The 25673-nt window shown below is 39.7% G+C and overlaps 1 protein-coding gene across 1 annotated transcript in view; it reads left to right on the top strand.

Annotated features, from left to right (window-relative positions):
• The window catches only part of Abcc9 (ATP binding cassette subfamily C member 9), a 142774-nt gene that overhangs the window by 83317 nt on the left and 33784 nt on the right, over positions 1–25673 (top strand). Inside the window, exons 27-31 of the mRNA XM_033766278.1 lie at positions 82–230; positions 447–516; positions 2376–2533; positions 7390–7482; positions 15390–15492. Coding sequence (XP_033622169.1) covers positions 82–230; positions 447–516; positions 2376–2533; positions 7390–7482; positions 15390–15492 — 573 coding nt within the window. The remainder of the gene's footprint in view (positions 1–81; positions 231–446; positions 517–2375; positions 2534–7389; positions 7483–15389; positions 15493–25673) is intronic.

Raw genomic sequence — 25673 nt, 5'->3', positions numbered from 1 at the left:
TTAACGTGATGTTTGGTTTTCTTATTTAAAAAACCTCAGTTGTTAATGACCTGTGAACATTTCCTGTTGCTTGCTGTGTAGACCTTCTATGTGGCTGTATTTAGCATCCTGTGCGGAGCAGGTATTTTTCTTTGTCTCGTCACATCTCTCACTGTAGAATGGATGGGTCTCACAGCTGCCAAAAATCTTCACCACAATCTTCTCAAGAAAATCATTCTTGGACCCATAAGGTAAAAACAGTAGTTATTTCTTTCTCCCACACCCCAAATCGTAAAAACATGTACTTTAAGATCTAACTAAAAAGGGAAGCTTTGAAGAGTTTTTCGGTCTTTGATCACACGAAGTAGGGAAGACTTCTTATTTTCATGACTCTAGATGTTCCCTAGCAGGGCTCGGACTGCAGATAGTTTAGTGTTATCTCAAACTTTAATCTGTTTCTTGCTTAGGTTTTTCGATACCACACCCCTGGGGCTAATTCTCAACCGCTTTTCAGCAGATACTAATATCATTGACCAGGTGAGTACCAGAGTTACTTTCCAGCTCAGAAATACGCTTCTCAGGGTAAGCTAAGCAGCATTTTTAGATAACAGATGATTGTTCTTAACTGTAGAGACTTGCCAAAATTTAAAATAAGGCCAATTTATATTCATCTGCAAACATACAAGTGATTTGTAGAGTAAAATCTTAAAACCTTAGCTCAAACTAATATGGGCACATAGTAGAGGGTGCTGAAGAGTGGGTATGAGATAAAGAGAAACAGCAAAGCGCAAAGCAGCATCAAGTTTTTTTTATTATAGAGCAATGATTCCCATCAGTGGTGCTCACCCATTCATGGTGTCAAGTTCTTAAGAATCTGATATTCATGCAGGTTGTCTTCCAGAAGGGGAGAGATGCCAGGCCACCTCAGATGGTCTTTAATTTTAACAGACTGGCTTTTGAAACTTTAGATGGCCTGATATTTTAGGGACTACCCCAAGAATGTCCCGTTTAGCAGTTTCATCTGAGATGTTTACATCCCCAGAAGTGTGTCCTGAAACTGAAAACATTAAACTCTTGTTTTTTAAAAAAATTAATTACTTTATGAGCAGAACCCTTAGAGTGATTGAGAAAGGGATCCGTGAAATCTAGCCCTTGCCTTTTGTGACACTCCAAAGCGAACAGTTATCCCTGATTTAGACAGACTGCTTCATGCATACAGTGGACTAAAAAGAGTGCTGAAAATTTTTGATGCTTTCATGGCATTGGTGCTAGGCCATGCTGCACCTAAAACACTGCATACAGAATACATGTTAGAAAAAGAGAGAGCAAGCAGGTATCTGTAGAAGGTGAAATGATTGTTTCCTAGAAAATTCAAAACAGTAAAGCAAACAACTAGAAAGTTCAGAACAGTATCTGGGTAAGACGTATTATATGAAAATTGGCACCCATGTCTACACTCATTTAAAAACTTACCAAGAAACAAATTTCATTTATATTAAAATAAAAACTACAAAAACAGAAATAACCTAATATGAAGAAAGATGTCCAATAAAACCAGAAATCATAAAAATTCTCTCAATGTATTGAGTTTCTCATCCAAATATTTTTTAAATACTATAAAATTATAATACTGCCTTTATCACAGAAAACAAATTGAGCAAAAGAACAGAATAGAGAATTTTTAAACATTAGCATGTACAGAACTTTATCAAAGATACTTCATCTTCAATCAGTAAGAAAATAATTAATTTTCGATAAATGTTACTGAGACAACCATCCACAAGATACAAAACAAATACATATAGAATAAAGATGGCATATAAAACCATAAAATTACAAAGTATAGGCGAATACTTTCATACTCTTGGAGTGCAAAAGATGTCTTTAAGCAAGATCAATAACTCAGAAACAATAAAGAGGCCAATAGAAATGACTACAAAAAGTTTAAAAATTTTACTGAACTAAAAGCAGCAAAGGCAAATTCAAAGTGTAAAAGATAACCAATCAAATTAAACCATTCAAAGGATATAAAACAAGCAATTACAGAAAAATAAATGTCTTACTGTAGAGCGATAGCTAAATAAAAAATTTTAAAATGCTATGATTCCATTAACAAATAGATGTATATACACAGACAATGGAAGATTTACCATTCATATTATTCAGTAAATTAAAGCAAGCAATGCATAGCTAAGATTTATAGAATAGTGGTACTTAGGTAATGCCAAGATAAATGAGTATATAAATCATCAGTGGTATACAGATGGATAATAGATATACTAAGCAATAGGGAGTGAGTAAAGAATTGCTCACAATGAATATTTATGTGTACTACTTTTGTGGCCAATGTTGCATTTGAGCTAAAATCTCTTTTCTTTCAAAACTCCTCTGGATAGCACATCCCTCCGACTCTGGAATCACTAACCCGCTCTACGCTGCTCTGCCTGTCTGCTATAGGGATGATCTCCTACGCCACTCCTGTGTTCCTGGTTGCTCTTGTGCCTCTTGGTGTTGCTTTTTATTTCATCCAAAAATACTTCCGAGTTGCCTCTAAGTAAGTCAAACAGTGGTCTCGTATTTTCAAAGACCTATATACTTGATTTACTGTGAACTATTTTTTGCAGGGGTCTTTTTATCAAAATAAGCTGTGGGATTTAGAAGTGTAACCCATGCTGAAGCCTATACTGGTCTTAGAGTCATCTGAAGACCTACTGTAATTGTTTCTGCCATTGGTTATCGGAGCCTTATGTGGCCCTCAGCATACACTAATGTATGAGATGGTCTACTGGGTTCTGAATCCACAAATTTTGTCCAACTTTTCATGCCCTGGTTCTTCTGCTGAACATGACATTGCCATAACACAAAATCAAACAGCCCTGATAAATAAGCGATTTAATATTATATGGGGGGTTTAAAACATTAAATCCTTAAGATACACGGTGTGAAATATTAGAAGTAACAAAGATTCAAGAGTTAAATCGATGACTTAAAAAGCAGATAATGTTGAATGAGAAGCTATAATGTTTAAAGACTGGAAAGTTTTCAGATTGGATCATTTGATATGCATTTGGGCATCCAGCCAGATAAATAAAGGGCAGCTATGAATTTTAGAATTTTCCATCAATTATAGGATTTATCATTTGCTGAGATACTGAGTAGTTAATGAAATATTGTGTCCACTGTTTTCAAATTTCCAGTCTAACTTTGAAGCTCTGGTATCAATAGTACAGTACATTTTGTTGTTGCAGGAATCACTGTATTTCATTCAACACTTGTGAAGCACTTTTGTGTTGCAAATAACTTAACCCATTTGGTAGAAATGAGGAGAGCGAAGTGGCAAAAACCTATTCTCAAAGAAAGTTGGGCTCTTGTTAAAAGAAAACACACAGATCGTTATGTGGATGAAGTGCTCACATAGAAGACAGATGTTGGGTTTATTCCGGAAATGGAAAATGTTTAATATGACTTGAGCTTAGAGAAGCGGAAGGAAGGTGGCGGCAGGTGAGAGGAAAAGGGAAGGGGCTGTGGTTGGAAGGCGCAGGTACGTAACGTTTCATAGCTTAAACAGTAGTGCTGTTTCTCCTTCGAAGTTACGAATCAGCCTGCAAGCCTCAGGAATCCACACGAAATCAAGAGTCTTTATCATCCCAGCATCATCTTCTCTGCCTCAATTCAGACCAAAAGAGAAAAGCTAGTTATGGCTTTTGATGTTTTTGCTGATGCTGCCTGCCTACGGCCCAAGAAGTTCAGGCTTATCGCATGACTGCTTATTTTATGATTCCATTTTTTAATGTCTCCTTGCTTTCTCACCACTAATATCAAACAGTCCTGTCTAAATTCAACCACATACTCCTTCGAGTTTATTTTTGCCATTGAAAAGCACATATTGATTGCAAAAGTTAGGCAAACATTCCTAGCCCGCTACACTTGTTCATGATCGATGAGAATAATGTTTGCATTGAAAGTGCAATAACAAGGCCGTGCTCATTTTTTAACAATTAATGTGATAATGAATCAAACAACTATCCTTTTATCCAATGGAGAGAGAGGGGAGAAAGGGGACGGGAAAAGAGAGTACGAAGGATAAAGATTCAATATGCACATGTACCAACTCCCTACCACGAATATATTTGTTATCTATCTCAAATATGTACGGATAGAAAATGAAGTCTTTGAAAGAAAGAAAAAATGACAAGAGGGTTCTTCTGGAAACTGAGGCTCTTCAGGGGTCATCCCATGTGGAAATGTTTCAGTAGAGTTTTAAGGGTGCTGTAGGCCCTTCCAGACTCTTATTGTCCCGAACAAAGAATTAAACAGCAAATGGTGTGGTGTAGTTTTACATTTATTGAAGGCGTTAAAGGGAATAAAAGGAGGAGATGAACTTCTCTGCAGTTATTCAAGTTGGAACAGAAATATGGTCTGCATGCAGAATGGGCCATCAAGACAGGCGGTGGCCATCAGGCCAATGGCCACCATCTTTTATGACCCAGTTCTGAAGGCAGATCTTGCTGTCCTGTCAAAAACCTGCTCCCTCTTGTGTCGGAAGCACTGAAGATAGCATTCTCTGACTGGCAGCAGGAGCAGGTAGGCTGCTCTGCACAAGTGTCCTGAGTCTGCCTGCTGGAGACATCAAGCCGCTGGCCCAGCCGCTTGGCCACGTCTTAATCTCTGGCCTCAGAAAGACACAGCCAACGGAACAGACTTCTCTCTCCTGATGGTGGTCCTGAGGATCAAACCCAAGGCTATCTCACCCAACTGTGTCTTTACCACCACCCCGCCTTTGTTTATTTTGAGACAGACTCTCTCTAAATTGCCAAAGTGGAATTGCCAAAGCAGTCCTCCTGCCACAGCCTCCCAAGTGCTGGGATTCCAGGTGTGTGCTGTGGTATCTTCCTAAAATACGGTCCCACACCTCCTCTGTTTGTTCTTTCTGTGGTGCTGAGGATTGAACACGGGGCCTATGAGCCTGGTAGCTACATCCCAGCCCTGAGTAGGCTATTTTCATATATATATCAAAGAGAGTTTAAGCAGGGAACTGAGCTGCAGGAAATGGCATTCAGTTTTGAATATCTCCATTCCGAGGTCTAGGGAGTGGTTAGCTCTGTGTTTGCTTCTTACAAGAATAAGCCCTTCTCTCTTAGGTTTCACAAAATTCTGTTCCATAGACAAAGTTGCTCCTTCCTAAGTTTCTTTTTCACTACTAGCCTTCACTAGTAACCTTTTCTTTATCATCCCAGCCTCATCAGATACCAACTGCCACTTGGTTTTATCTTTAAAAATAAGAGACTAGCTGGGCGTGGTAACGCATGCCTGTAATCCCAGCACTCGGGAGGCTGAGGCAGGAGGATCGCTGTGAGTTCAAGACCAGCCTGGGCTGCATAGTGAGTTCCAGGCCAGTCTCAACTGCATAGTAAGAACCTGTCTCAAAAAAAAAAAAAAAAAAGAGAGAAAGAGACTATTTATGTTCCTTCATTTTTATTCTTCCCCTTTCCTGTCTTTCCCTCCCCTGTTTGCAGCTTTTAAAGTGAGCAAGTCTGCTTTAGAAACTCCAAATTGAAACAGGTCTGCTGATACAGGCCTGTAATCCCAGAACTCTGGGAGATAGAGGTAGGAGGCTAACTTCCTGCCTAACCCAGATCATTTAGCAAGCCTCTGTCTCAAAGGAAGAAGTAAAAAAATGATCTGGGGATGTAGCTCAGTGCAAACGGCATGGGTTCAATCCCAGTTCAAAAAAATAAATAAAACATGAAAATCACCCTGAAAAGCCTTTGTATTTGTCTGTGGGCCAAGAATGATGGTTGATCACAGAGGATTTGATTGCGGAGGATTGCAGACCAGTGTCTATCAGTTCAGCTGACCCTTGCAGGTGAGCAACGATGTTGCTTTTCTAATTCCTCAACCCGGGAGACCTAAAAAAGAGCCCAAAAATGATAGAAAAGGAAAAGGAGAAGGGCTTTGAAAGAAGTGGCCCCACTTCTGTCTTCTAGACATGCTAGCTTGTGAGATTTAAAGAAAATTTATCGTGACTATGCACCATCCTGAAAAGGGTCAGATTCAGGCATTTCCGCTCACTGAGTATTTTATATACATGTGCACGTATGGTGTATGTTATGTGTATGCACACAGACGCACATACACAGGTATGTTCTTCAGAGGGGTTGTGAATGGAAGTCCCATGAAGGCAGGGACATTATGTCCAAAGCCAGTCTCATTATTGTTTCTCTCCAATTAGCTTCCTCTGTGTCCTCCGCCCTGATAAATAGCACTATTTTTTTTTTTCTCCCTGCGGTGGTGAGGATTGAACTCAGGGCCTCACATGTGCTAGGCAAGAGCTCTGCCATTAGACTCCACTCTCAGCTCAATGCTTTAGTTTTTGATAGTCTGCTAAACTAACAACAGCCGAGCCATGTTTGACTCCCATTTTATTTAGTCTTCTATAGCAAATCCATCATTGCATCTTATAGGCTACCCATAGTAGACTGTGTTGAAATCCATGCTTCTCCCTTATTTTATTTATTTATTTATTTGGTTTTTTGAGACAGGGTCTCACTATGTAGTTGAGACTGACCTGGAGCTCACTATTTTGCCCAGGCTGGTTTTGAACTCACAGCGATCCTCCTGCCTCAGCCTCCCGAGTGCTGGGATTATAGGCGAGTGCCACCATGCCCGGTTCCTCCCTTATTTTAAATGTGACTAACATCACACTAATTCAGAACTGTAAACACCTTCCTACATAGGCTATTGTAACTATTCTCTACTCCACCATTTTCATTGATTTTCTCCCAAGTTATCTCAATGAAGCACAGCTTTGATTATTTTATTTCTAGTCTCCAGTGATTTTTTTTCCCAGCCCATTAAGAACAGTCCATAGGCCAGTTCCATGCTTACAAAGACACATCTTTTATAGAACCATTTCCTGCCCTTACAGGATCCTGGGCCCCTGCCCACACTGAACTTGCCAAGTTCTTCAAACTGCTGTGCTTTTTCCCTTCTTATTCCGTGAGCTAAAATTCACTTCTGGTCTATTTCTTTGAAGTCCTCATCATGCTTACGGTTTTGCCTAAAGTTCACCTGCCCAAAGAACATGCTACAAATTTCCTAGTATGAATTAACTGCTCAGTCCCTGTGTCCACGTAGCAATTTATTTTAGCTGGTACACAAAACTGAGAGTCTTGTACAACACTTTAGGTTCAGCTTACGCCTATGTTCATTATGCACCCATCTTCTTCTTCTTCTTTAGAATATAAGAATATAAGCTGTTGAAGTTTTTGTTAATGGAGTACTAGGGGAAGATAGTTATGATAACAAATACAAATCCAATGCCAAAATAACCTTAATGTAGAGTGAAGAACAGGGTGATCTTTGAGCCTGGAGCGTGGAAGCCTATTTTTGCCCTTCTCTCTGTCCTAGGGACCTCCAGGAACTCGATGATAGTACCCAGCTCCCTCTGCTTTGCCATTTCTCAGAAACAGCTGAAGGACTCACCACCATCCGGGCCTTCAGGTGAGTGAGCGTGCTTTCACATTGCTGCTTAAGTCATTACATCACCAACAAACGCTTATCAACAAATGTTAGATAATTGCTACCAGTATGTGGACGGCCACCATGTGCCTGACAGTGAACTAAAGCAGGACCAAGAAGAATGTCGTATAAATGATCAGAGTCAGAGTTTGATTTTCTGAAATTTCAAGAAGAATAAAGAACAGATGAGGCAACACATTGGAAAGGTACTAGCTGTGTGACTTGGACAAGGTTTGTTACCGTCCCTGGCCTGTTTCCTCATCTACGAAATGTGGAAATCAATCGTGCTTCAATCTAATAATCCAGTAATCATTGGATTATTTATGCAGTGATGTAAAGCATTACCATCGTTGACTATTTTTATTTTTGGTTTTGGTTTTGGTTCCGGGGATCGAACTTGGGACTTTGTGCACTTGTGAAGCAGGCGGCAGAACCACTGAGCTAAATCCCTGGCCCAACACCATTAACTATTGAAGAAGTATCCAGTAAACAAAGCTACACTCAATGTATAAATAAGTAATCATCAAAATCTTAACAATATTTGTAAACAGAGTGATAATCTAAGCCTCTGATGAAGAATGTTTACTTTTTTCTCAAAATATTACCGAGCCCTGGGCTGGGGATTTAGCTCAGTGGTTCCACCTCCTGCCTCGCAAAGGGCAAGGTCCCGAGTTCGATCCATAGTACGTCTTGTTCAAATCAGATCAGAGAAAAAGGTGGCATCACTCACGTGGTCTAGAAAATTGGTATTTTTAAAGTGCTGTGCCTTTCTACAGCCCTGATTGGAAATATATATATTGATTTCAATGGGGGATTTTTTTCTAACCTAAGAAATTTTTTTCAAAAGTAGACTTGGGTCACAGAGTAGTATACACAACTATCCACAACCTTGTGTATCAGGGAATTTAGATTTATACTCTACTAGTAGCCAGCAGTAATCCTTAGTAAATACATCATATTAATGATTACTTTTTTTACAAACAAGTCCTTCCAAGTTAATTTATTTCAGTAATGTTTATTTGAATATTAAATTTATGCCAAGTACTGGTCTTGCTGTAGAAAAAGATTGACACGACATGGCCTTTCGTTTCCACCTCAGCTAAAGGTGGTGCTCTTTGCCCCCACCTCACCTTTCATGTTATCCTATTTATTTTTCTTGAGGTGTTTATCTGAAAAATATTTTTAAAATGGATTACATGTTTATTATCCATCCCTTTGACTAGAGTGTAAGCTTGGTAAGAGCAAGCCTTCTGCACCCTATGCACAGGTAAAACATCTGCTACTGCATTAAGTGCTTAAGAAACTAATATTGACTGACTGGTGAGCATAGGCTCCATCCTAAGGGGCTCCCAGCCTAGTAGAACCGAATACTTAAGGGAGAAAAAGCGATACAGAAGATACGTAATCTATAGAAGATACAGAAGTTATGTAATCTAATCCGTGTACCCTAAGAAACAAGACTTTCAGAGAGCAGGGCAGCACCTACAACAGCATAAGGAGATAATTATTGAACAGTAAGTCTTTGAAGAATAGTTCACCTTGTGGGCAAAGGGGATGAGGTATTCAAAGCAGAGGTCATGGGAGTGCAAAAGCATGCAGATTGCTATTTTATGTAGAAATCAATTTTGCTGGAGCACAGAGTAAGTAAAGAGGACGGCTATCAGAACGAAAACATAAACTGAGGTACAGAAAGGGTATTCAGTGGGTACTGCTAAGGATCTCAGACCGTATTCTTTCCATGTCAGGGAGTTACTGTCTCAGTCCCTCTCTCATCAGGGACACAGTACCCGACCCGATCCCCACCATTTAAGTGAAGAGAGCATTGTTATTTTTTTTTTAAAAGAGGATCCAGTCCATAGTCAGCTGGCTCCAAGGCATGAAGGACGCGGTGGACGGAGGAAAGCTGCTCACCTTATAGAGAAAGTGAAGGGAGGAGCTGGGGGAGGGAAGGAGATATAAACCCCCAGGATGTGCCACCAGTGAGCCACCTCTTCTGAGCAGACCCCCACCTCCTACCAGCCCATTCGGCTCTGAACTCTTCAGTGAACTTATCCGCAGATGAGTACAGCACCTGCATGGTCCAGTTACTTTTCAAAAGCCCCATAATTGTCGTGTTCATTAATTTATTAATTAATGGAACATAACAGTCTTTTGGGGGGACATTCTAGATATAAACTGTAACACTCACTGAAGGATTTTAAGAGGAAAATGACAGGGTCATGTTTATTCAATAACCCTGATTTACCACGAGAAATGAATTAGGAATGATTAGGGACAAAGGCAGGAAGATGCCAAGAAGCTATTGCAGATAATCCAGTGAGACAGGGCAAAGCCACCTGAAGCAGGTACTCAGGATGTGGAAGGAAAGTGCAGGTTTTAGAAACAGAAGGGTCTGGGAAGTGGAACCAGTGAGATTTAGGGATGGATTGTGAGGTGCAGGGTTGAGGGGGAAATTGAGGATGATCCCGCCTCAATTTTCATGAGTGAGTAGTTTTCCAAGTTGCCACATTGAAGGTATTGTGAAGGACGGGAGAAGGAGAATATGAATTTGGCTGTGAGCAGGCAGATGCGAGCTGCCGATGTGACGCACAGCTGGAGATTTTTGTGGTCAGTGGCACACGGAAGTCTGGTGTTTAGAAGATATCTCAAGCCAAAACATCACAGGTTTGGCTATCATTCTCTTAACAGATATTATTTAAAGTTTTGGCTATGGATTCGATTGTCAGAGGAGTATGTGTTGACTAAGAAAAGCTCTGTTATGATCTTCTGACCACCAACACTCAAGGAACCATGGACAAAAGGATCTCGTAGAAAATACAATCTGTCAAACAATTAGTACAAGGCTGGCCCTCAGGTTCCCGCTTCAGAGTGAGACAGACTTTATGACCTGTTCCTCCCAAGCTCCTTTTATGTTTGGCTCCCGGTGCTTCTCTCATTGCTGGGAGATTAGCCTGTAGTTATTGTCTACTGTGGAAAGCCTTCCCTGGAACCAGAATGTGCTTTACATGCTGCCTTAGATCTCCACACTAACTTGTAAACTTACCGCACCATACCAAAAGCATCTGTTGCTGTGTTTACATTGCTCTACAAGAACTAGCAATGTGTCTTTTATTGTTTTATCTTCAGAGTCTTACTGTGAGAATCAGCACATACTAGATGCTTAAATGTTATATGAATAAATTAAAGAGTACTATTGCTTCCTGTTGATGTATCTATCTTTGCTTCAACTTCCATCGACTTCCAGCCCTCTTCGTCAACATCCTCAGAAAGGGAATGGGCTGATCTTCTCCCTTGTCATGGCTTCGATTTTCCAACTACTGGTGCCTCCTGGTCCTGGCCAAACCCCACACAGGCCAGGCTGGTGCTGTCAAATCCCAACTAACACCGCTCTGCTGAAGGAGGATCCAAGCCTTGGCAGCTGATCAGCTGCTGTAGCAGGCTGAGCCCTGCACAGACCAACTGTCCCGTGAGTGAGAAGTTAGCCCTGGTAAAGATCAAAATCACTGAGGGTTCCTCTTGTGTTCCTTATATTTCCAGATAGGAGAGGCTACTATCCAAGAACTTTGCCACCCTAGTGGTCACCAGAGGTGTCCACGTGGTCAGATGAAATATTTGTTAGCCCTTCATCCAAATTGACATCTAATGAGTAAACATTCACCTCTAATAGCGCTGCCCAGGTCAAGGAAAAATCTAGAAGGTGTGAATGTTGTACTTATATTTGATCCATATGTACTGGAAGTAACATTTTTTAATGGGCCTTAATGTAGACTTATCTTCTTCCTAAGACTACAATGATGTAATAGGACCAAATAGCATCACTTAGTAGGCCTTCCATCATTCTAGCAAGGGGAAGGAATCCAGATCAGTTAAAATAAGTCAACTAAACTATAGGCAAAGACTCAAGATAGTGGTAGGAGTTAATGTTTGAACAATTAAAAGTTAAAAATATACTAGTTGTGTGACTTAGACAAGGACAGTGTCAATGAAGTTGAAGAAGGCAGTATTTTAAGAAGAAACTGAAAGGCCAGTGGTAGTTAAAACTGAAAAGGGGAATTAAAAGGGCTCTTTAGATATGGAAACCTTAAAGTGATCGGCAGCCTTAACAAGAACAAAATAGTAAAGTGGAAGAGGATTGAAGTCATAGTTCAGAGGGTTGAAGCATCCATTGAGAATCAGCACATGAAGGTGGCAAGGGAAAGCTGCTCTTTCAAGAAGCACCACTGCGGTAGGAAGGGTCTTCATAGGAAGTTTTGGCTGTCTTCCTACTTTCAGTAATGATCTAGACATTTTTATAGGGGAAAGTGAAGAAGTGAAAATAAGGGAAGGATGGGAGGACAGCTGACGGCGCAGATCTTTGTATCTGGCAGGCAGAGTTATGTCCTAAGTGGAGAGACCAGCTCAACTTGAACAGGATGTAGTCCAGAGATTTCCTATGAAGATAAACAGGAATAATAAATGGGTTTCAGGTAAACATGGTGGAGCAGGAAGTTGATGGGGTCAATCTGTACGAGTTTTCATTTTTTTTCCTTCAGGGACAAAGTGAGGTCATCTGAGAGTGCTACAGAAAAACACATCTTGAAAGAATTTAGAAAGATTTAGGATTAAAGAGGAAGACCAGGTGCTGCCACCTGCCTTGCAAGCACAAGGACCCAAGTTCAATTCCCAGGACCCCCCCAAAAAGCAGGAAAATGACCAAGAATTAAGGTTCAATTTTTACTAGACACACAAGCAGAATTTAGCATTACTATTGCTAATTTTACGCTTGAAAAAAATATAGGTAGCTGTGAGAACAAAATCATGTTATCCTTCCATGCTTGAATTACAGTTGGAAGAAGCAAAGACAACCCAATATCTACCTAGAAGTATTCTGCTTATATCTAGACCCAGATTTAGATCTTGTAGAGTTCAATTAAAAAGCAGATATTAGGGCCAGGGATTTAGCTCAGTGGTTCCACCACCTGCCTCACAGGCCAAGATCCTGAGTTTGATCCCCAATACCAAAAAAAAAAAAAAAGCAGATATTACATACCAGAAGCCAGAACAAGTCTTGAAAATGTAGGGCTGTCCCTGCTGCCATGGAGAAGATTCTAGAATCTTTATATTTTGTGGGCAAGAATCAAACATGCTCTCTTCCATCCATCTGTTCCTTTCTTCCCAGCTATCCAGGTTGCCAGAGTCCAGAGCTCTTTTGGAAAGTTTATATTAACTGATTAGGCTGTTTTTCTTACCCTGGTTTTAGGGTTCATGGTGTACTCACATGAACAATGAACTCCCTCAAGTAGTTTACCACGCAAGTATCACAGTTAAATTAGACTGAGATTTCAGTGACCTTTCTTTTTTTTTCCTTTTTTTTTTTTGTCTGACAGAATAAAGGTCTAAGAATGTTCAGAAGATGAGCTGGATGTGGATGAAAAGATACAGACTGAGTGTGTCAAACTTTCCATTAGGAAAACAGAAGGTTTCTTGCCAACTAGAAACACACAGAAAGAATGTTCACTGCATTTCACCCCTCCCCTCTCAGTGCTGCTACAGATTGTCTCCTGCTCCATTTACAAGTGTTTTCAGAGCATATCAGAAAAAACACTGCATGGGTTAAAGGGAAGGGAAGAAGAGCCCCAGACAAAACACTGTCCAGATCAAGTGTTTGATATTCATCTCGAATGAGGTCCATAGGTTTTGCTCCAGTTGGCCTCCTCCCATCACCACAGTCACCACAGTCCCCTGGGGAAAGCAACTCTCAGTCTCCCTGAACATGCTCGGCTTTCCCATTCCCATGTGTGTGCTTCTGTTGTCCCTGCTACTTAGAATGCCTTGTTCTCCTGACAAATTCAGCTTATCCCTACACTCAGACCGTCTTTCCTGTCCTTTGAAAAGCCTGGCTTATCCTTCCACTCTACTCTTCTTTCACCCTATTTCTTATCATTCAGATCCTCTGATCAGTGCAAATCATCACCTTCCTGTATGACTGAGTGGCGTGTTGTGCACAGGGCTCATGATTCGATTTTATACCATACCCATGTGTTAATACTGCATTTAGATCCTTCACTAGATAGTGGCCTCTTCCAGGACAGAGAATGTGTCTTGTTCATGTGCATAGCCTCAGCCAAGCATAATGAGTCACTTACTTACACTTGATGTTTACTAAGTGTTTCTGAATAAATGGATGAAAATCTACCCAACACGTACCTAACAGATGCAGAAAGAATGAACCTATTTACAGTTCATGTCTACTGTCTCAGTAAATCCTAATCACAGTATAAAATCCCTTGCTTTCTAGTTATTCATTATATTTATCCTTAAAAGGCCCATCTAGAGGTTAAATGTGTCCTCAGGGTTTCTTAGTCAGACACCAGTGTGCTGTCATTGAGCACAGGTCCTCCTGTGCATGGCATTTAGGTCAAAGCTACATAACTCAAAGTGAAGTAATTACTTGGCTCTGATTACTGAATCCTTTGATTATTATAGATCAGATGTTGCTGTCTGCCTGAATTATCTATCTGGCTTGGCATACTGGAGTGATCAGATTGATTGGAGAGATATCAAGTATCTGCTTTATAGTGGCTTGTATGGATTGCTTTAGTAGGCCAAGGGAACACTCCACCCACGACTTCGATCTTTGATGCAAATGATGGTTTATTAAAAAGTTTTGCAATTTTACTTGAGCATGGGGGGAGGAGTGGGGTGCTCTTATCAAACAGGAATCATTACCCAGTTGTCACATGAAATTTGGCTCTTCTTTGCAAAATAAGCCATAGATGGGTTATACAAGACAAACCATGATTCCAGTGAATGAGTAAACCACATTTGATTTGGCATTTCCCCCACTTTCAGATCAGTTACTTTCCAACTTTCCATTGTTTCTGTTATTCAGGGAAAAATAATCGCAAGATGAAGAGAGCCTATTTTTGTAATTTAGAATAGTCCTTTTTTTTTTTATAATGTAGCATGAATTTCTGTGATAGTAGCTCACAAGTTCAAATAGGCAATTTCATTTATAAGATAGGGTATAGAGAATTTGGTCTGATTGTGTTGGGTATCAAGAATGATATTCAAGCTATCAGCGATCTATATCCAAAATGTGTTCATTATGGATCCCCTTCCTAACCCCAGACCAAGATCTTTTTCATGAAATGACCATCCTTACGTACAACGCGAAACGTTGGTATGTGTGTTTTCTCGAACAAGAACATTCACCACCTGCAAGGCTTCCCGTCCTCCTCTTGCCTCCCCACTTCCCTTCTTTGGTTCCCAGAAACAGCAGGCCACACAGAACTTTTTAAGTATATATTTACCTATAACAAATGCATATTTTCCTATCTTCTTACTCACTGTTTCTCACTCAACTCTTTTTCTTTCTTTCTTTAGGTCTTTTTTTTTTATTTCTTTTTTTGGCGGTTGTCAGTGGTGGGAATCGAACTTAGGACCTTGCACTTGCCAGGCAGGCATTGTGTTGCTCAGCTACATTCCCGGCCCTCACCCAACTCTTAATCATGTCATTTGGAAATGTAAAATAGATGCCCTTAAAAGAAAGTAGAATGTGTTACATTTCCTTATTACTCACTTTGGTCTTTGTGGGACCCTGGCAACATAGGTCAAAATAATTAGGTGGAAATGGATGAGGCGGTCTTTAATGAAAATTTGTCATCAGAAGAAGTCCTTTTCCTAGCAGGGGTGTGAAAGAGGAGCACACACCCAACTTCACCATGTTTATTGGGGCTGCTCAGAGCACCAGCAGCTGCTCTTTATTTTGAAGTAGGAGTCTAGTTACCGGTCATCCCACCCCATCGTTTTGCCACTTTGTCGAGTAAATTGTGTAGTAGTAAGTGTGACTGGTTTTTATTACTTCTCCTGCTGTGTGGCTAACACCATAATATTTTTGTTTTCTTCAGGCATGAAACCAGATTTAAGCAACGTATGCTGGAACTGACAGACACAAACAACATTGCCTACTTATTCCTCTCAGCTGCCAACAGATGGCTAGAGGTCAGGACGGTACGTTCATTTCACAATTTCGAAATGGAAACCAAACAGGGAAAAGGCGTAATGTAGAGGGAGACATTTGTAAAAATTAGTCTTCCACTGAGGTCAGCCCTACCCTCACATTTTCTGAACTTTCGAATAGCTCAGGTTTGTTTATGTTACAGATGAAATTTGTCATAATGTTTTAACTAATGGCAAGACAAATAGCCCCCAAAGCAAAAATTCATTCTGTGTTCATTATAGTCTCCACACTACATAAGTTAATGGATTGGCAAATATTTATATAACTTCCATTTTTTTAAAGAGCAAATTTGATGAGTTGACCAGCTGTACTTATTTCCTTCACTGAGCTGGGCGGGACTGGAAGACACAGGAACTTTCTATGTTTTAAGCCAGTGGAGCATCGTGTTAACACAAAATGTAAAAAACTGCAATTAATTATTTATTGCTTTCTTTGGTTGTGGATGATGTAAAAGACTAAGCATAAGCTCTGGAATTGCCCAGACTTGCTCTAGCAAATTCATTTGAGTCCCAGATCCTCATCCATAGAATAGAAACAAGAATATATGCTTCATGGAGGTATTGGGATTAAATATATATGTGTGTGGGGTGTGTGTGTGTGTGTGTAAATGTCCTATTATGCTGATTGGAAATGCATTTAAGTATGTCTTTCAAAAGAACAGATGAACAAATAAATGAATGGAAATACTACCTGTCCTGGTAAGTGATTTGTAAGCTAACCACCTGGTGTGTGAAGTAAGGGCAAAATGTGATAGAAGTTCTAGAAAGGAAGAAATATATTTGGCACCGTGGTCTGTAAGATCTGTAGCGTGAATAAGCTATTCTGATGGTAATCATGAATTACTGTAATTTTTTATATGGATGCCGGTCAATGGTTTTACCATTGGAAGAACTTTATCCAGACTGATTAGGTTTCCCTATCACATGCAGGGATGCTTTTAAAGCTCTACAACCCAAGGGCAGGTGATAAAGGGAATTTAATGGAGTTGAAATGGAGGTGCTCAAGTTAAAATCTGAGTGGTTGACTGGTAGATATCAATTGACTTAGAATCTTGGACGTCCTGTGAGCTTTGGTTATCATGATTTCTCGCTGACTTAAAAAGATTCCCCATTACACTAGTTACTATGTAGAAATTATTCAGTGACATTAACACAATTATATTTCACAAATTTTTTAAAGAACCATTCATTGGTTATTGAAAAGAAACTCCTATGTAGCTGAGGGTTGGATGAGGCAGAGGGGAGTTTCTCAGGAATTACAGATAATATAAAGGCAAATGAAGTTTACTGAAGATTTATAACAAAACCAAAACATTTTTCCTAGACCCTATCCAGACCACAGAGCCTTGATTTAAACATCTGTTTTATTGTTTGTGTCCTTTTAATATTGGTGTTTTTCTCTAAGGGGAAAATATGTGAATAATAGAATTGATGAAAGACTTCATGAAGGGCTTTTCTAGAGTCAAGAGAAAAATGGTAGTAGCTATCCTAGCATCTGGTTTACCTAAACTTGAAGAGCAAGAATATTTTTCAGAGGGCTGGGGATTTAGCTCAGTGGTTCCGCTGCCTACCTTGCAAGAGTTCCCAAGTTCGATCCCAGTATCAAAAAAAAAAAAAAAAAAAAAAAAAAACCACAATATTTTTCAAGGGCCAAATGTGTTTACTTTGGATAGGAGGTAGGTGTCTCACCAGGACTCCTGTTTCTGCGCTTTAGCACTTCCTACTGTCAAGTTCATGGACAAGTGCTGAACCAGAATCTTCAAGCAAACCATATGTTCCATTCTCATAGCCAGAAGATGAGATATTACAGTCTGCCAAGAAAGGGAAGGTCAGGACAAGTTAAAAGGAAACAGCAGCCAAACTCAAAGCGGTCGAGGTCGAATAATGCTTTAACTCCCACTTGAAAACGCAGTTGAACCTACCTGAACATGAAAGAATTCTGGTTCCATCTGCAGAAAGCTAAAGACAAATCTGGCATTTTATACCCAGGAAGGGCACCATCTATCCCCTATTCCAGTACTTTCGAGTACATTTGTTACTGTGTCTTCTCTTTGCTTACAGTGTATTACAATCCTGCCAATATCTGCTAAAGCAGTGTCATTACCAGAACTCTCCTTTAAAAACTAATACAAAAAAATTAGGGATTGTTCATTCCCCAGTTTGGACACTCCGAGGAAAAAAAAAATTAAAAGTATCTTTTCCTTCTGTTTCTGATAGCTAAAGGTAAATTTTGTTAAGAACCTTTCATTTATTCATTGCAGCGTTCTAGACATATCTGCTGACAAGTCAAGTCAAGGTTCTTTGTATGTGACGCGTTGCCATTTATCGAATTAACACGTCAGAAAGCATATTTCAGTAGAATGTGCATCGCCATACAGAACCTATACCCCACTTGACAATCCCAGAAACCGAAACATCAGACTGGCCAGGTTCGCTCTCATTCTCTTTTCGGTACACATGAGAGTTTTCATTAGAACCCGGTATCTTTACATATAAATGCTGTAGTCCAAGAACATGCGCCACAGTAAGAGTGCTGACCAGATTTAAGCATTTCTCTTGGGAAATAATCTTTTCTTCCTGTCGCACACATATCCGTGACCTCATCACTGCCGTGCTTCTGTGGCTGTGTCCGCATCACCCGATACATGATTTCAGTTTAAAATAACTGGATCTTGTTATGAATATGAATGTTGAGATATAGGGCCTTGGAGAGTAGGGTGTGAACGATCTCTGAAACCCCACAGCTGGACATACTCAGCTTTGTAAGTCATTTGAAAAAAAAAAAAAAAAACTAAAAACTGCAATTTCACCACTTAACCCCTACCTTTCCCTATCTTTTGCCATTTTAAACGAATTAAAACAAATACATGCTTATAGCAAGTGTTTCTAGAGTTCCCAGAACAGAAATACAATTAAAATCGTGCAAGGAAGATCACTGTGTTAGGCACACACCGGAAGAAACAAGCAGGATTTCTAGGTGCAGATCTGGAATGTTCAAAAAGACTAGTTCAAAAACTCAGAGCTGTAATGGAAAAGGGGGAAAACTTGACTTCATAGCTTCCTGTCGTTGTTTTCTCCTTTCTTTTCTCTTCATCCCAGTTCTAGCTTTCTGAGGGAATGCCACTGCTGTTGACAGTAAGCCCCAAGAGAAAGGAAGACAGGGAAACCAGATCAGAACCAGTTTACTAAATCTGGGAAGGTCTCTGGGCCCCATCCAAATTTTGCTGGTTATCATTTTTTGTTATTGTTTTGTAAATACGTAGCCCTTGCTGCCTTTCCCATTCATGTCAAGTAAGCGTCAAGACAAATCACAGTGTATTCTCTTTCTCTGGGAAAAGAATTCTCCGCCACGGAATTCAATCTTGCCTACAATATTCGTTTCATATTCATTTTGAATTGGAAAAAAATAAAGGCCATACCACACATCAGAAAAGGATAAGAGTCTAAAAAAATAAAATGGTTTGGCTGGTAGAAAGGCTCTTGGTTGTGGCCACCCAGGTTGCTTTGGCAGCTGAGGGGACTGTTTTCTCTGTGGATGCCAAGTGAAGTGGGCCGTGATCATGTGCGATGTGTCCTGCAGCCTAACCTTTGAGCGCTGCTTACGTCCTTGGGTTCCACTCAGTGCTCTCTCTTCACCCCTCTGCACTAAACAGTTCCAGTTCTTTGGCATCAGCATTTCCATTTGCAAAAATTGTGTAACTCTATCTGCAGACTGTCTTTCCAAGGCTTTGTCTGGGTGTGTGGTGAAAGGATAAAAGAAACTGCACATGGGGAAGCCAAAAGAATGAGAGAGAGAGAGAAAGGGTTGGGGGAGAGCGCTTTAGAATCATCATGTTAAAGTGAAAATAGTCTTCAGGGTGAGCTTGCACGAGAGTCTTTTTGTGTGTTCACAACTCCTCCATAGACAGGTGTGCGATGATCTTATACTTAGGAGGCCTGAGTATAATATTTTTCCCAATACTCAGCGGGACTCTGGACAGGTACTCCTGAGGAAGGCTTAGAGGGAAGAATTCGTGTGTTTTTCAGTTGCTATCAACTATGTGCAAATCTGTTTTATAGATAACTTCACATTTTCACTATAATCCCACGTGTAGATGTCGTTGCATCTCTAGGCTTCTCTTTGACATGGGAATTAAAAGGCTTCTCTTTTGGGAAGGTATTATGGCTTGTGTCTAGATGTGCCCCCAAAGGCTCATGCAGACTTATGTGGGACCTTTCAGCGGTGGCTGTGTCTAGATTGTGTGATGCTCGAAATGATTCACAGTGCAGTGCTAGGCTCAAGGGCACTCGGATTAAGGGTGTGAGTGCTGCCCACCCTAAGTAGCCTGGGTGAGATAAAAGCGGGCAGCCAGTCACTGTTAAGGTCCCTTGTTGCTTTACTCACTTGTCTGCCACTCCACCCAAAACTATACAAACAACATGTCCTATGGTTGAGCTCTCTTTGGAGGACGGAAAATTAATATACTTAGGATTGTTTTCTAAACTGAAGCTTTCATTCCACTGTAACTTTTTTTATTCTGGTACCAGGGATTGAACTCTGGACCTTACACTTGCGAGGCAGGCAGTGAAACCACTGAGCTAAATCCCCTGCCCGCCACTGTAACATTTTGACAGATATTTGTCACTGAATAGATCAGACAGGATGACGTGTGAGGTTTTAGCAGCAGAAATGCTGTTAGTAATCTGCCCTCAGTATGAGCTATTCATACCATCAGCTTCTTTCTTTACTGCCTTTAAGCCATTTTGCTGTTTGTATATTTCTAGAAAAATGGGAAGAAGTTGAAAACCAAACAGTCACTTTGCAATTCATTAAATTTGTTAACCTTAACAATAAAGGAAATGGGAAACGGGGAGCTGATAAAAGCTTTTATAGTGTAGTGGGAACCCCTGAAACATTGCCAGAAACCTCTGCAGTAGTCTCAGTCTATGACACAGGCCTGAGGGGGAAAAAAAACAAAAACTAAAAGACAAACCTGAGAGAGACAGAAAGTGGGGCACCAGGACAACCAATGCTGGTGTAACCGACAAAGGTGCTGGCCAGTCCAAGCTACTGATGTTTATTGGCCATCTATGGAAGTAAAGGGGAGCTGCGTGTAAGGGCAGGACTATGTGAGTGGATGCGCAGTCGTGCTGTTTCTATGGAAATTAACGTAAGCAAGGCTCGTAAAGGACAAGACAAAACATTCTTGAATTAGGAACAGAATAGACAAAATATATGGCTGTAAATAGAACATTGTCCTTCTAGTAAGAAGGTCTTAGTTGTAGGAACAGAATTTGGGTGTGAATTACTCTGACCTCTGCATGCAGGCCGCAGCCAGACTCACTTCTTCTATAAATGAGCCAGGTGTGGGGTTAACTCTTCATAGCCTGCACTGCTTTGCACATAATCAATATTGCAGTCTCCTGCCGTAGTGTCTTTTTTTTTTTTTTTTTTTTTGGTCTATACCAATGTATCTTTTAAAGAATGCTAATTGGAGTTTAGTGACTTCACTGTGAAATTTCTTACTAAACATTTAGCACAAAGATTTGTCCCTTATGCAGATCAAGATAAAATTCTAATCACATGTCTCCCCAGATTTCCAGATCCATAGAAGACACTTTTTTGAGCACTGGTAGTAACCCAGAAATGAGCCAGAAAGTATCTACTTAATATATTAAAAGACAACAGGAATAGCATCTTTTAAAAGGACAATAAAAAAGACTACTATTATAATAAATAACTCTGTTATGGATACTAACCTCCATTATGGCTTTCAAGCTACAGTAGGTAGCTATTCAAATTTAGTAGATTGCAGATTTTGAAATTAGGCTCATCTTAAAAATTTCACTATCAGCCAGAGACTTAGCTCAGTGGTTCTGCGGCCTGCCTCACAAGCATAAGGACCCGAGTTTGATCCCCAGTACCAAAAAAAAAAAAAAAAAAAATCACTATCATATATGCCTCAAGAAGCTGTACCTCTTTTTGTGGAAGTCCCCAAAACATTATCTCCATAACATTACCTTTACATATGAACTCAGGCACGTGTTAATTACTGAACTAACAAAACAGCCTACAGATCATAGCAGAAATGCATTGAGTCACTTTGAAAATATTAGCCCCATGAAAGAGGCCCAGGAAGTATATACTGACTACAATTCATCGATCAGCCTTCTCCTTCTGTTTCCTCCATCTGCTTTCACTTCTCTTGAAGGTCTGTTACCAAGATAAGACTATGTGTTACCAGAAATTATCATTTTTTTTAATTCAACAAAAGAAACGTAAAATTGTCGTCTATAGCTCATAGCTCTGCTATTTAGATCTATACACTACATGAATCCAGGAATCCAGGGTAGAATGAGAACGTTTCTGGAATAAAGTAAATGAGAGAGGGGGATAAACAAGGAAGAGTCTAAATGAATAATGTTTTATATTTTCTTTATTATATTGTGTCCTGCTTAATTTTTATTTATCTAGACTCAGTGATTATTTTATTGTTTCAGTATCACAGCTATGGACTCATTCTATCCCAGATCTATTCTGATCTGCTTTGGTAGATAACACAGCAATTTCACTACTGTGAGATTGGTGTTATGAGCCCTACCTGTTGATTTTGTTTGTTTGTTTCTTTGTTGTTTTTTTTTTTGGTACCAGGGATTGAACTCGGGTCCTTGCGCTTGCAAGGCAGGCCACTGAACCACTGAGCTAAATCCCCGGCCCTACCTGTTGAAATAGTTAAGTAAAAATATTAGTTTGAAAATGGATCATGGAACTCATGGTTTATATCTTAGTTACTCTCCCATCACTAGGACAGAATACACAACACCCACAATTTAAAGGAGGAGAGACTTATTTTGGCTCACTGTGTAGTGCAGTCAGCAGGCTGCAAGACAGAAACAGCACGGCAGAGGGACAGAGTTGAGGAAAAGTTGCTCAACCCATGGTGTCCCAGAAGGAGATGGAGGAGGAGCTGGGAGAGAGATGCACCCTTCCAGGTCATGCCCCTAGTGACCTGTCACTTCAGACCAGTGTCCACCTCCTAACAACACAGTCAGATGCTGAACTCATCCGTGGATGAAGTGGTTTGCATTCTAGACAAGCGAAGAACCAAGCCATGGCAGTGGCTCAGTGGTTGGACACTTGCCTAGCATGTGCAAGGCAGTGGGGTTGATTTTACTCTACAAAAGATTAAAGAAAAAAAAAAGAGCGATCAAAGACTCCCTAATACTTATGCCTTGGAGAAAGTTTGTGGGAAACTAATATCATAGCTCTAAGTGGGGAACAAAGAACGTCACAAAACTTAGTACTGGAATCTTAACTTTATCAAATATGGTTCTTTGTAGTATCATTCCATGTTTAACTCTTAAAATGTGGAAAAGAACTTGGTAGAGAATCAAATCTTAAAAGCGATATCAGTTGACATCCTAAATTAGAAGATATTTAACTCATAGAAAAACTTAGTGCATGTTTTATGAAGCAGTGAATTTACCCATTTATTCCTTAATGAGTTAGTGAACCTTTTCAGTGTTCTTAGCATTATTCTTCTTGCTGGAGAGGATAATGGCTAATATTCAAAGACTTTGTCCTTATGGAATTTAGGTTCTAGTGAGGATAAATAAGGAAACTTTAAGGAAATAAAATAACTTCCCATATCTCTAGGTTCTCTGAAGGAAAACAACAACAAAACATGACAATGGAACAGAGAACAGTTCCAGATAGCTTCTCTAAGGAGATCATATATGAGTTGACCCCTAACCCCTGAGAAGGGGCCAGGTGTGGACAAACATTTCAAGCAGTCACTAGAGTTCCTCCTGAATAGCAAATCAGCCAGTGTGGTTGCAGCAGAATGAAGGAGTAGGAAAGGAATTTCAGAAAAGGTCAGAATAAGTAGGGTGTAGAATTCACACTTTAAATCGTATAAAGCCTTGTAATGCATCAGAGCTTGAATTTATTATGGGTGAATCAGGACAGCATTGAGAATTCTAAACAGGGAAGTAATATCACTTGACCTAAACTTCCAAAAGAATGTGTGAATGAATGCATAAGGCTTTTCTTTCCAACGAAGTCAATAGGCAGGAAGCAGAGAACAGAAGTTAATAAAGGAAGTACCTTGCAAAACCTTTAATGTAGATATTAGCCTTAGAAATTTTTCAATCGGTGAATGACACACTTTCTTCATATAGTACCAGGGACACCTTGCTGGAAGTATCACCAGTGCTATTTACTTTATGTGACTTACCATCAGAGCTCCTTATGAGTCCTTTTTAAGAAAAGATTAAGATGGAAATAACAAATGGACAACATAATTGTGTAAGACTGATACCTAAGAAAGTTGGAAAATGGAAAGGTAGAAGTTGTCAGGAAATGGATACCTGACATCTTTCAGTGCAGTCTAAATTGGCCTTCATAAACTTCTAAAATTTTGCAAAAGAGTTTATCATTGGATCATGGAAAATTTAGATAATGATGTGCATTCTTTTAATTTATGAATAAATATAGCCTATATTCTCATTTATATGAAATCTACAGATCTTTTGTCCCACAGACTCTGAGCACAAATAGTTGACAAAAAATCCAGATAGAGATCCCAACAAGTTAATCAGAAGCACATTCCTACAAGGGCCTTGCCGTAGCACACAGGGAGCTCTTGCAATCCTGACATAAGCTCATGTGAAATCTGTTAGAAAATCAGGTCTGATTAAAGATCTAAATATTAAAACAGAAACACTAAACTTGCTGGAAGATAAGTTAGGTAGAACTCTTGAAGACATTGGCATAGGAAAAGACTTTATGAACAAATCCTCAGTAACATGGGAGCTAGCACAAAGAATCAACAAGTGGGATTAACAACAAGCTTATTAAAAAGCTTCTTCACTGCAGAAGAAACCACCAACAGAGCAAAGAGCCAACCTACAATGTTGGAAAAATTTTTACCGGCTGTTCCTCAGATAAAGGACTATTATTTAGAATATATAAATAACTAAAAAAAAAATCAGACCCTCCAAATACAGAGACCCAATTCAAAAATGGGCATCTGAAATGAACAGACGCCTCTCAGACAAACAAGTAAAAGCAGCAAATAAACATATGAAAAATGTTCACCATCACTGGTCATTCGAGAGATGCAGATGAAAACAACACTGAGATTCCACCTCACCCCAGAAGGAATGGCTACTATGAAGAAATCAACCAATAACAAATGCTGGTGGAGTTGTGAGGAGAAAAGAACCCTTCTTCATTGTTGGTGGGAGTGCAGACTGGTGCAAACACTGTGCAAATCAATATGGAAATACCTCAAACAACTAGGATTAGCAGTCTCCTTGACCCAGCTGTTGCCCTGCTGGGTATCTTCCCAAAATAATTAAAACAATCATACCACAGCAATATATGCACACCCATGTTTATAGTTATAGTTTGTAATAGCTAAAACTTGGAAACAGCCCACTTGTCCATCAATTGAAGCATGAGTACTACTCAGCCACAAAGAATGAGAAACTAGAGTCATTTATAGCTAAATGGATGTATATTGAAGCCATAGTCTTAAGTGAAATAAATAGGGCACACATGTGTAAATACTAAACAGTTTCTCTGGTATGAAAAACTAAAAGTATAAGTAAGGTTCAAACTGTATAATTGATAATGTGAAATGGGAAGAAAATGTCTAAAGAAATAGAGGAAGTGGGAAGGGTAAGGGAAAGTAAATAAGGGAAAAGAAAAAATATGAGGAGGAAAAAATGGAAGCAAAGTCTTTGTAAATAGGGAAGGGTGGAGGGGGTGAAGAGAGGGCAGAGGAATGGGAAAAAAATGAGAACCAAGACCTGTCATACAAAGGTACAAGATCCCAATGATGAATATAACTGTACTGTATACCTAAAATGTACCAATAAACAAGGGAAAGTAAATAAGGGAAAAGAAAAAATATGAGGAGGAAAAAATGGAAGCAAAGTCTTTGTAAATAGGGAAGGGTGGAGGGGGTGAAGAGAGGGCAGAGGAATGGGAAAAAAATGAGAACCAAGACCTGTCATACAAAGGTACAAGATCCCAATGATGAATATAACTGTACTGTATACCTAAAATGTACCAATAAACTTAATGAAAAAAGAAAAAAAGAAAATCAGGTCCAAAAGAATTGCTTTCTTGGCAGCATAATGCAATATATACATATATATATATATATATATATATTTTAAGAGGA

Source organism: Fukomys damarensis, unplaced genomic scaffold, assembly GCF_012274545.1.
Source record: "Fukomys damarensis isolate Sample0158 unplaced genomic scaffold, DMR_v1.0_HiC HiC_scaffold_19, whole genome shotgun sequence".
Lineage (NCBI taxonomy): Eukaryota > Metazoa > Chordata > Mammalia > Rodentia > Bathyergidae > Fukomys > Fukomys damarensis.
The sequence above is the reverse complement of the archived record's forward strand: the minus strand, read 5'-3'. Positions and strand labels throughout refer to the sequence as shown.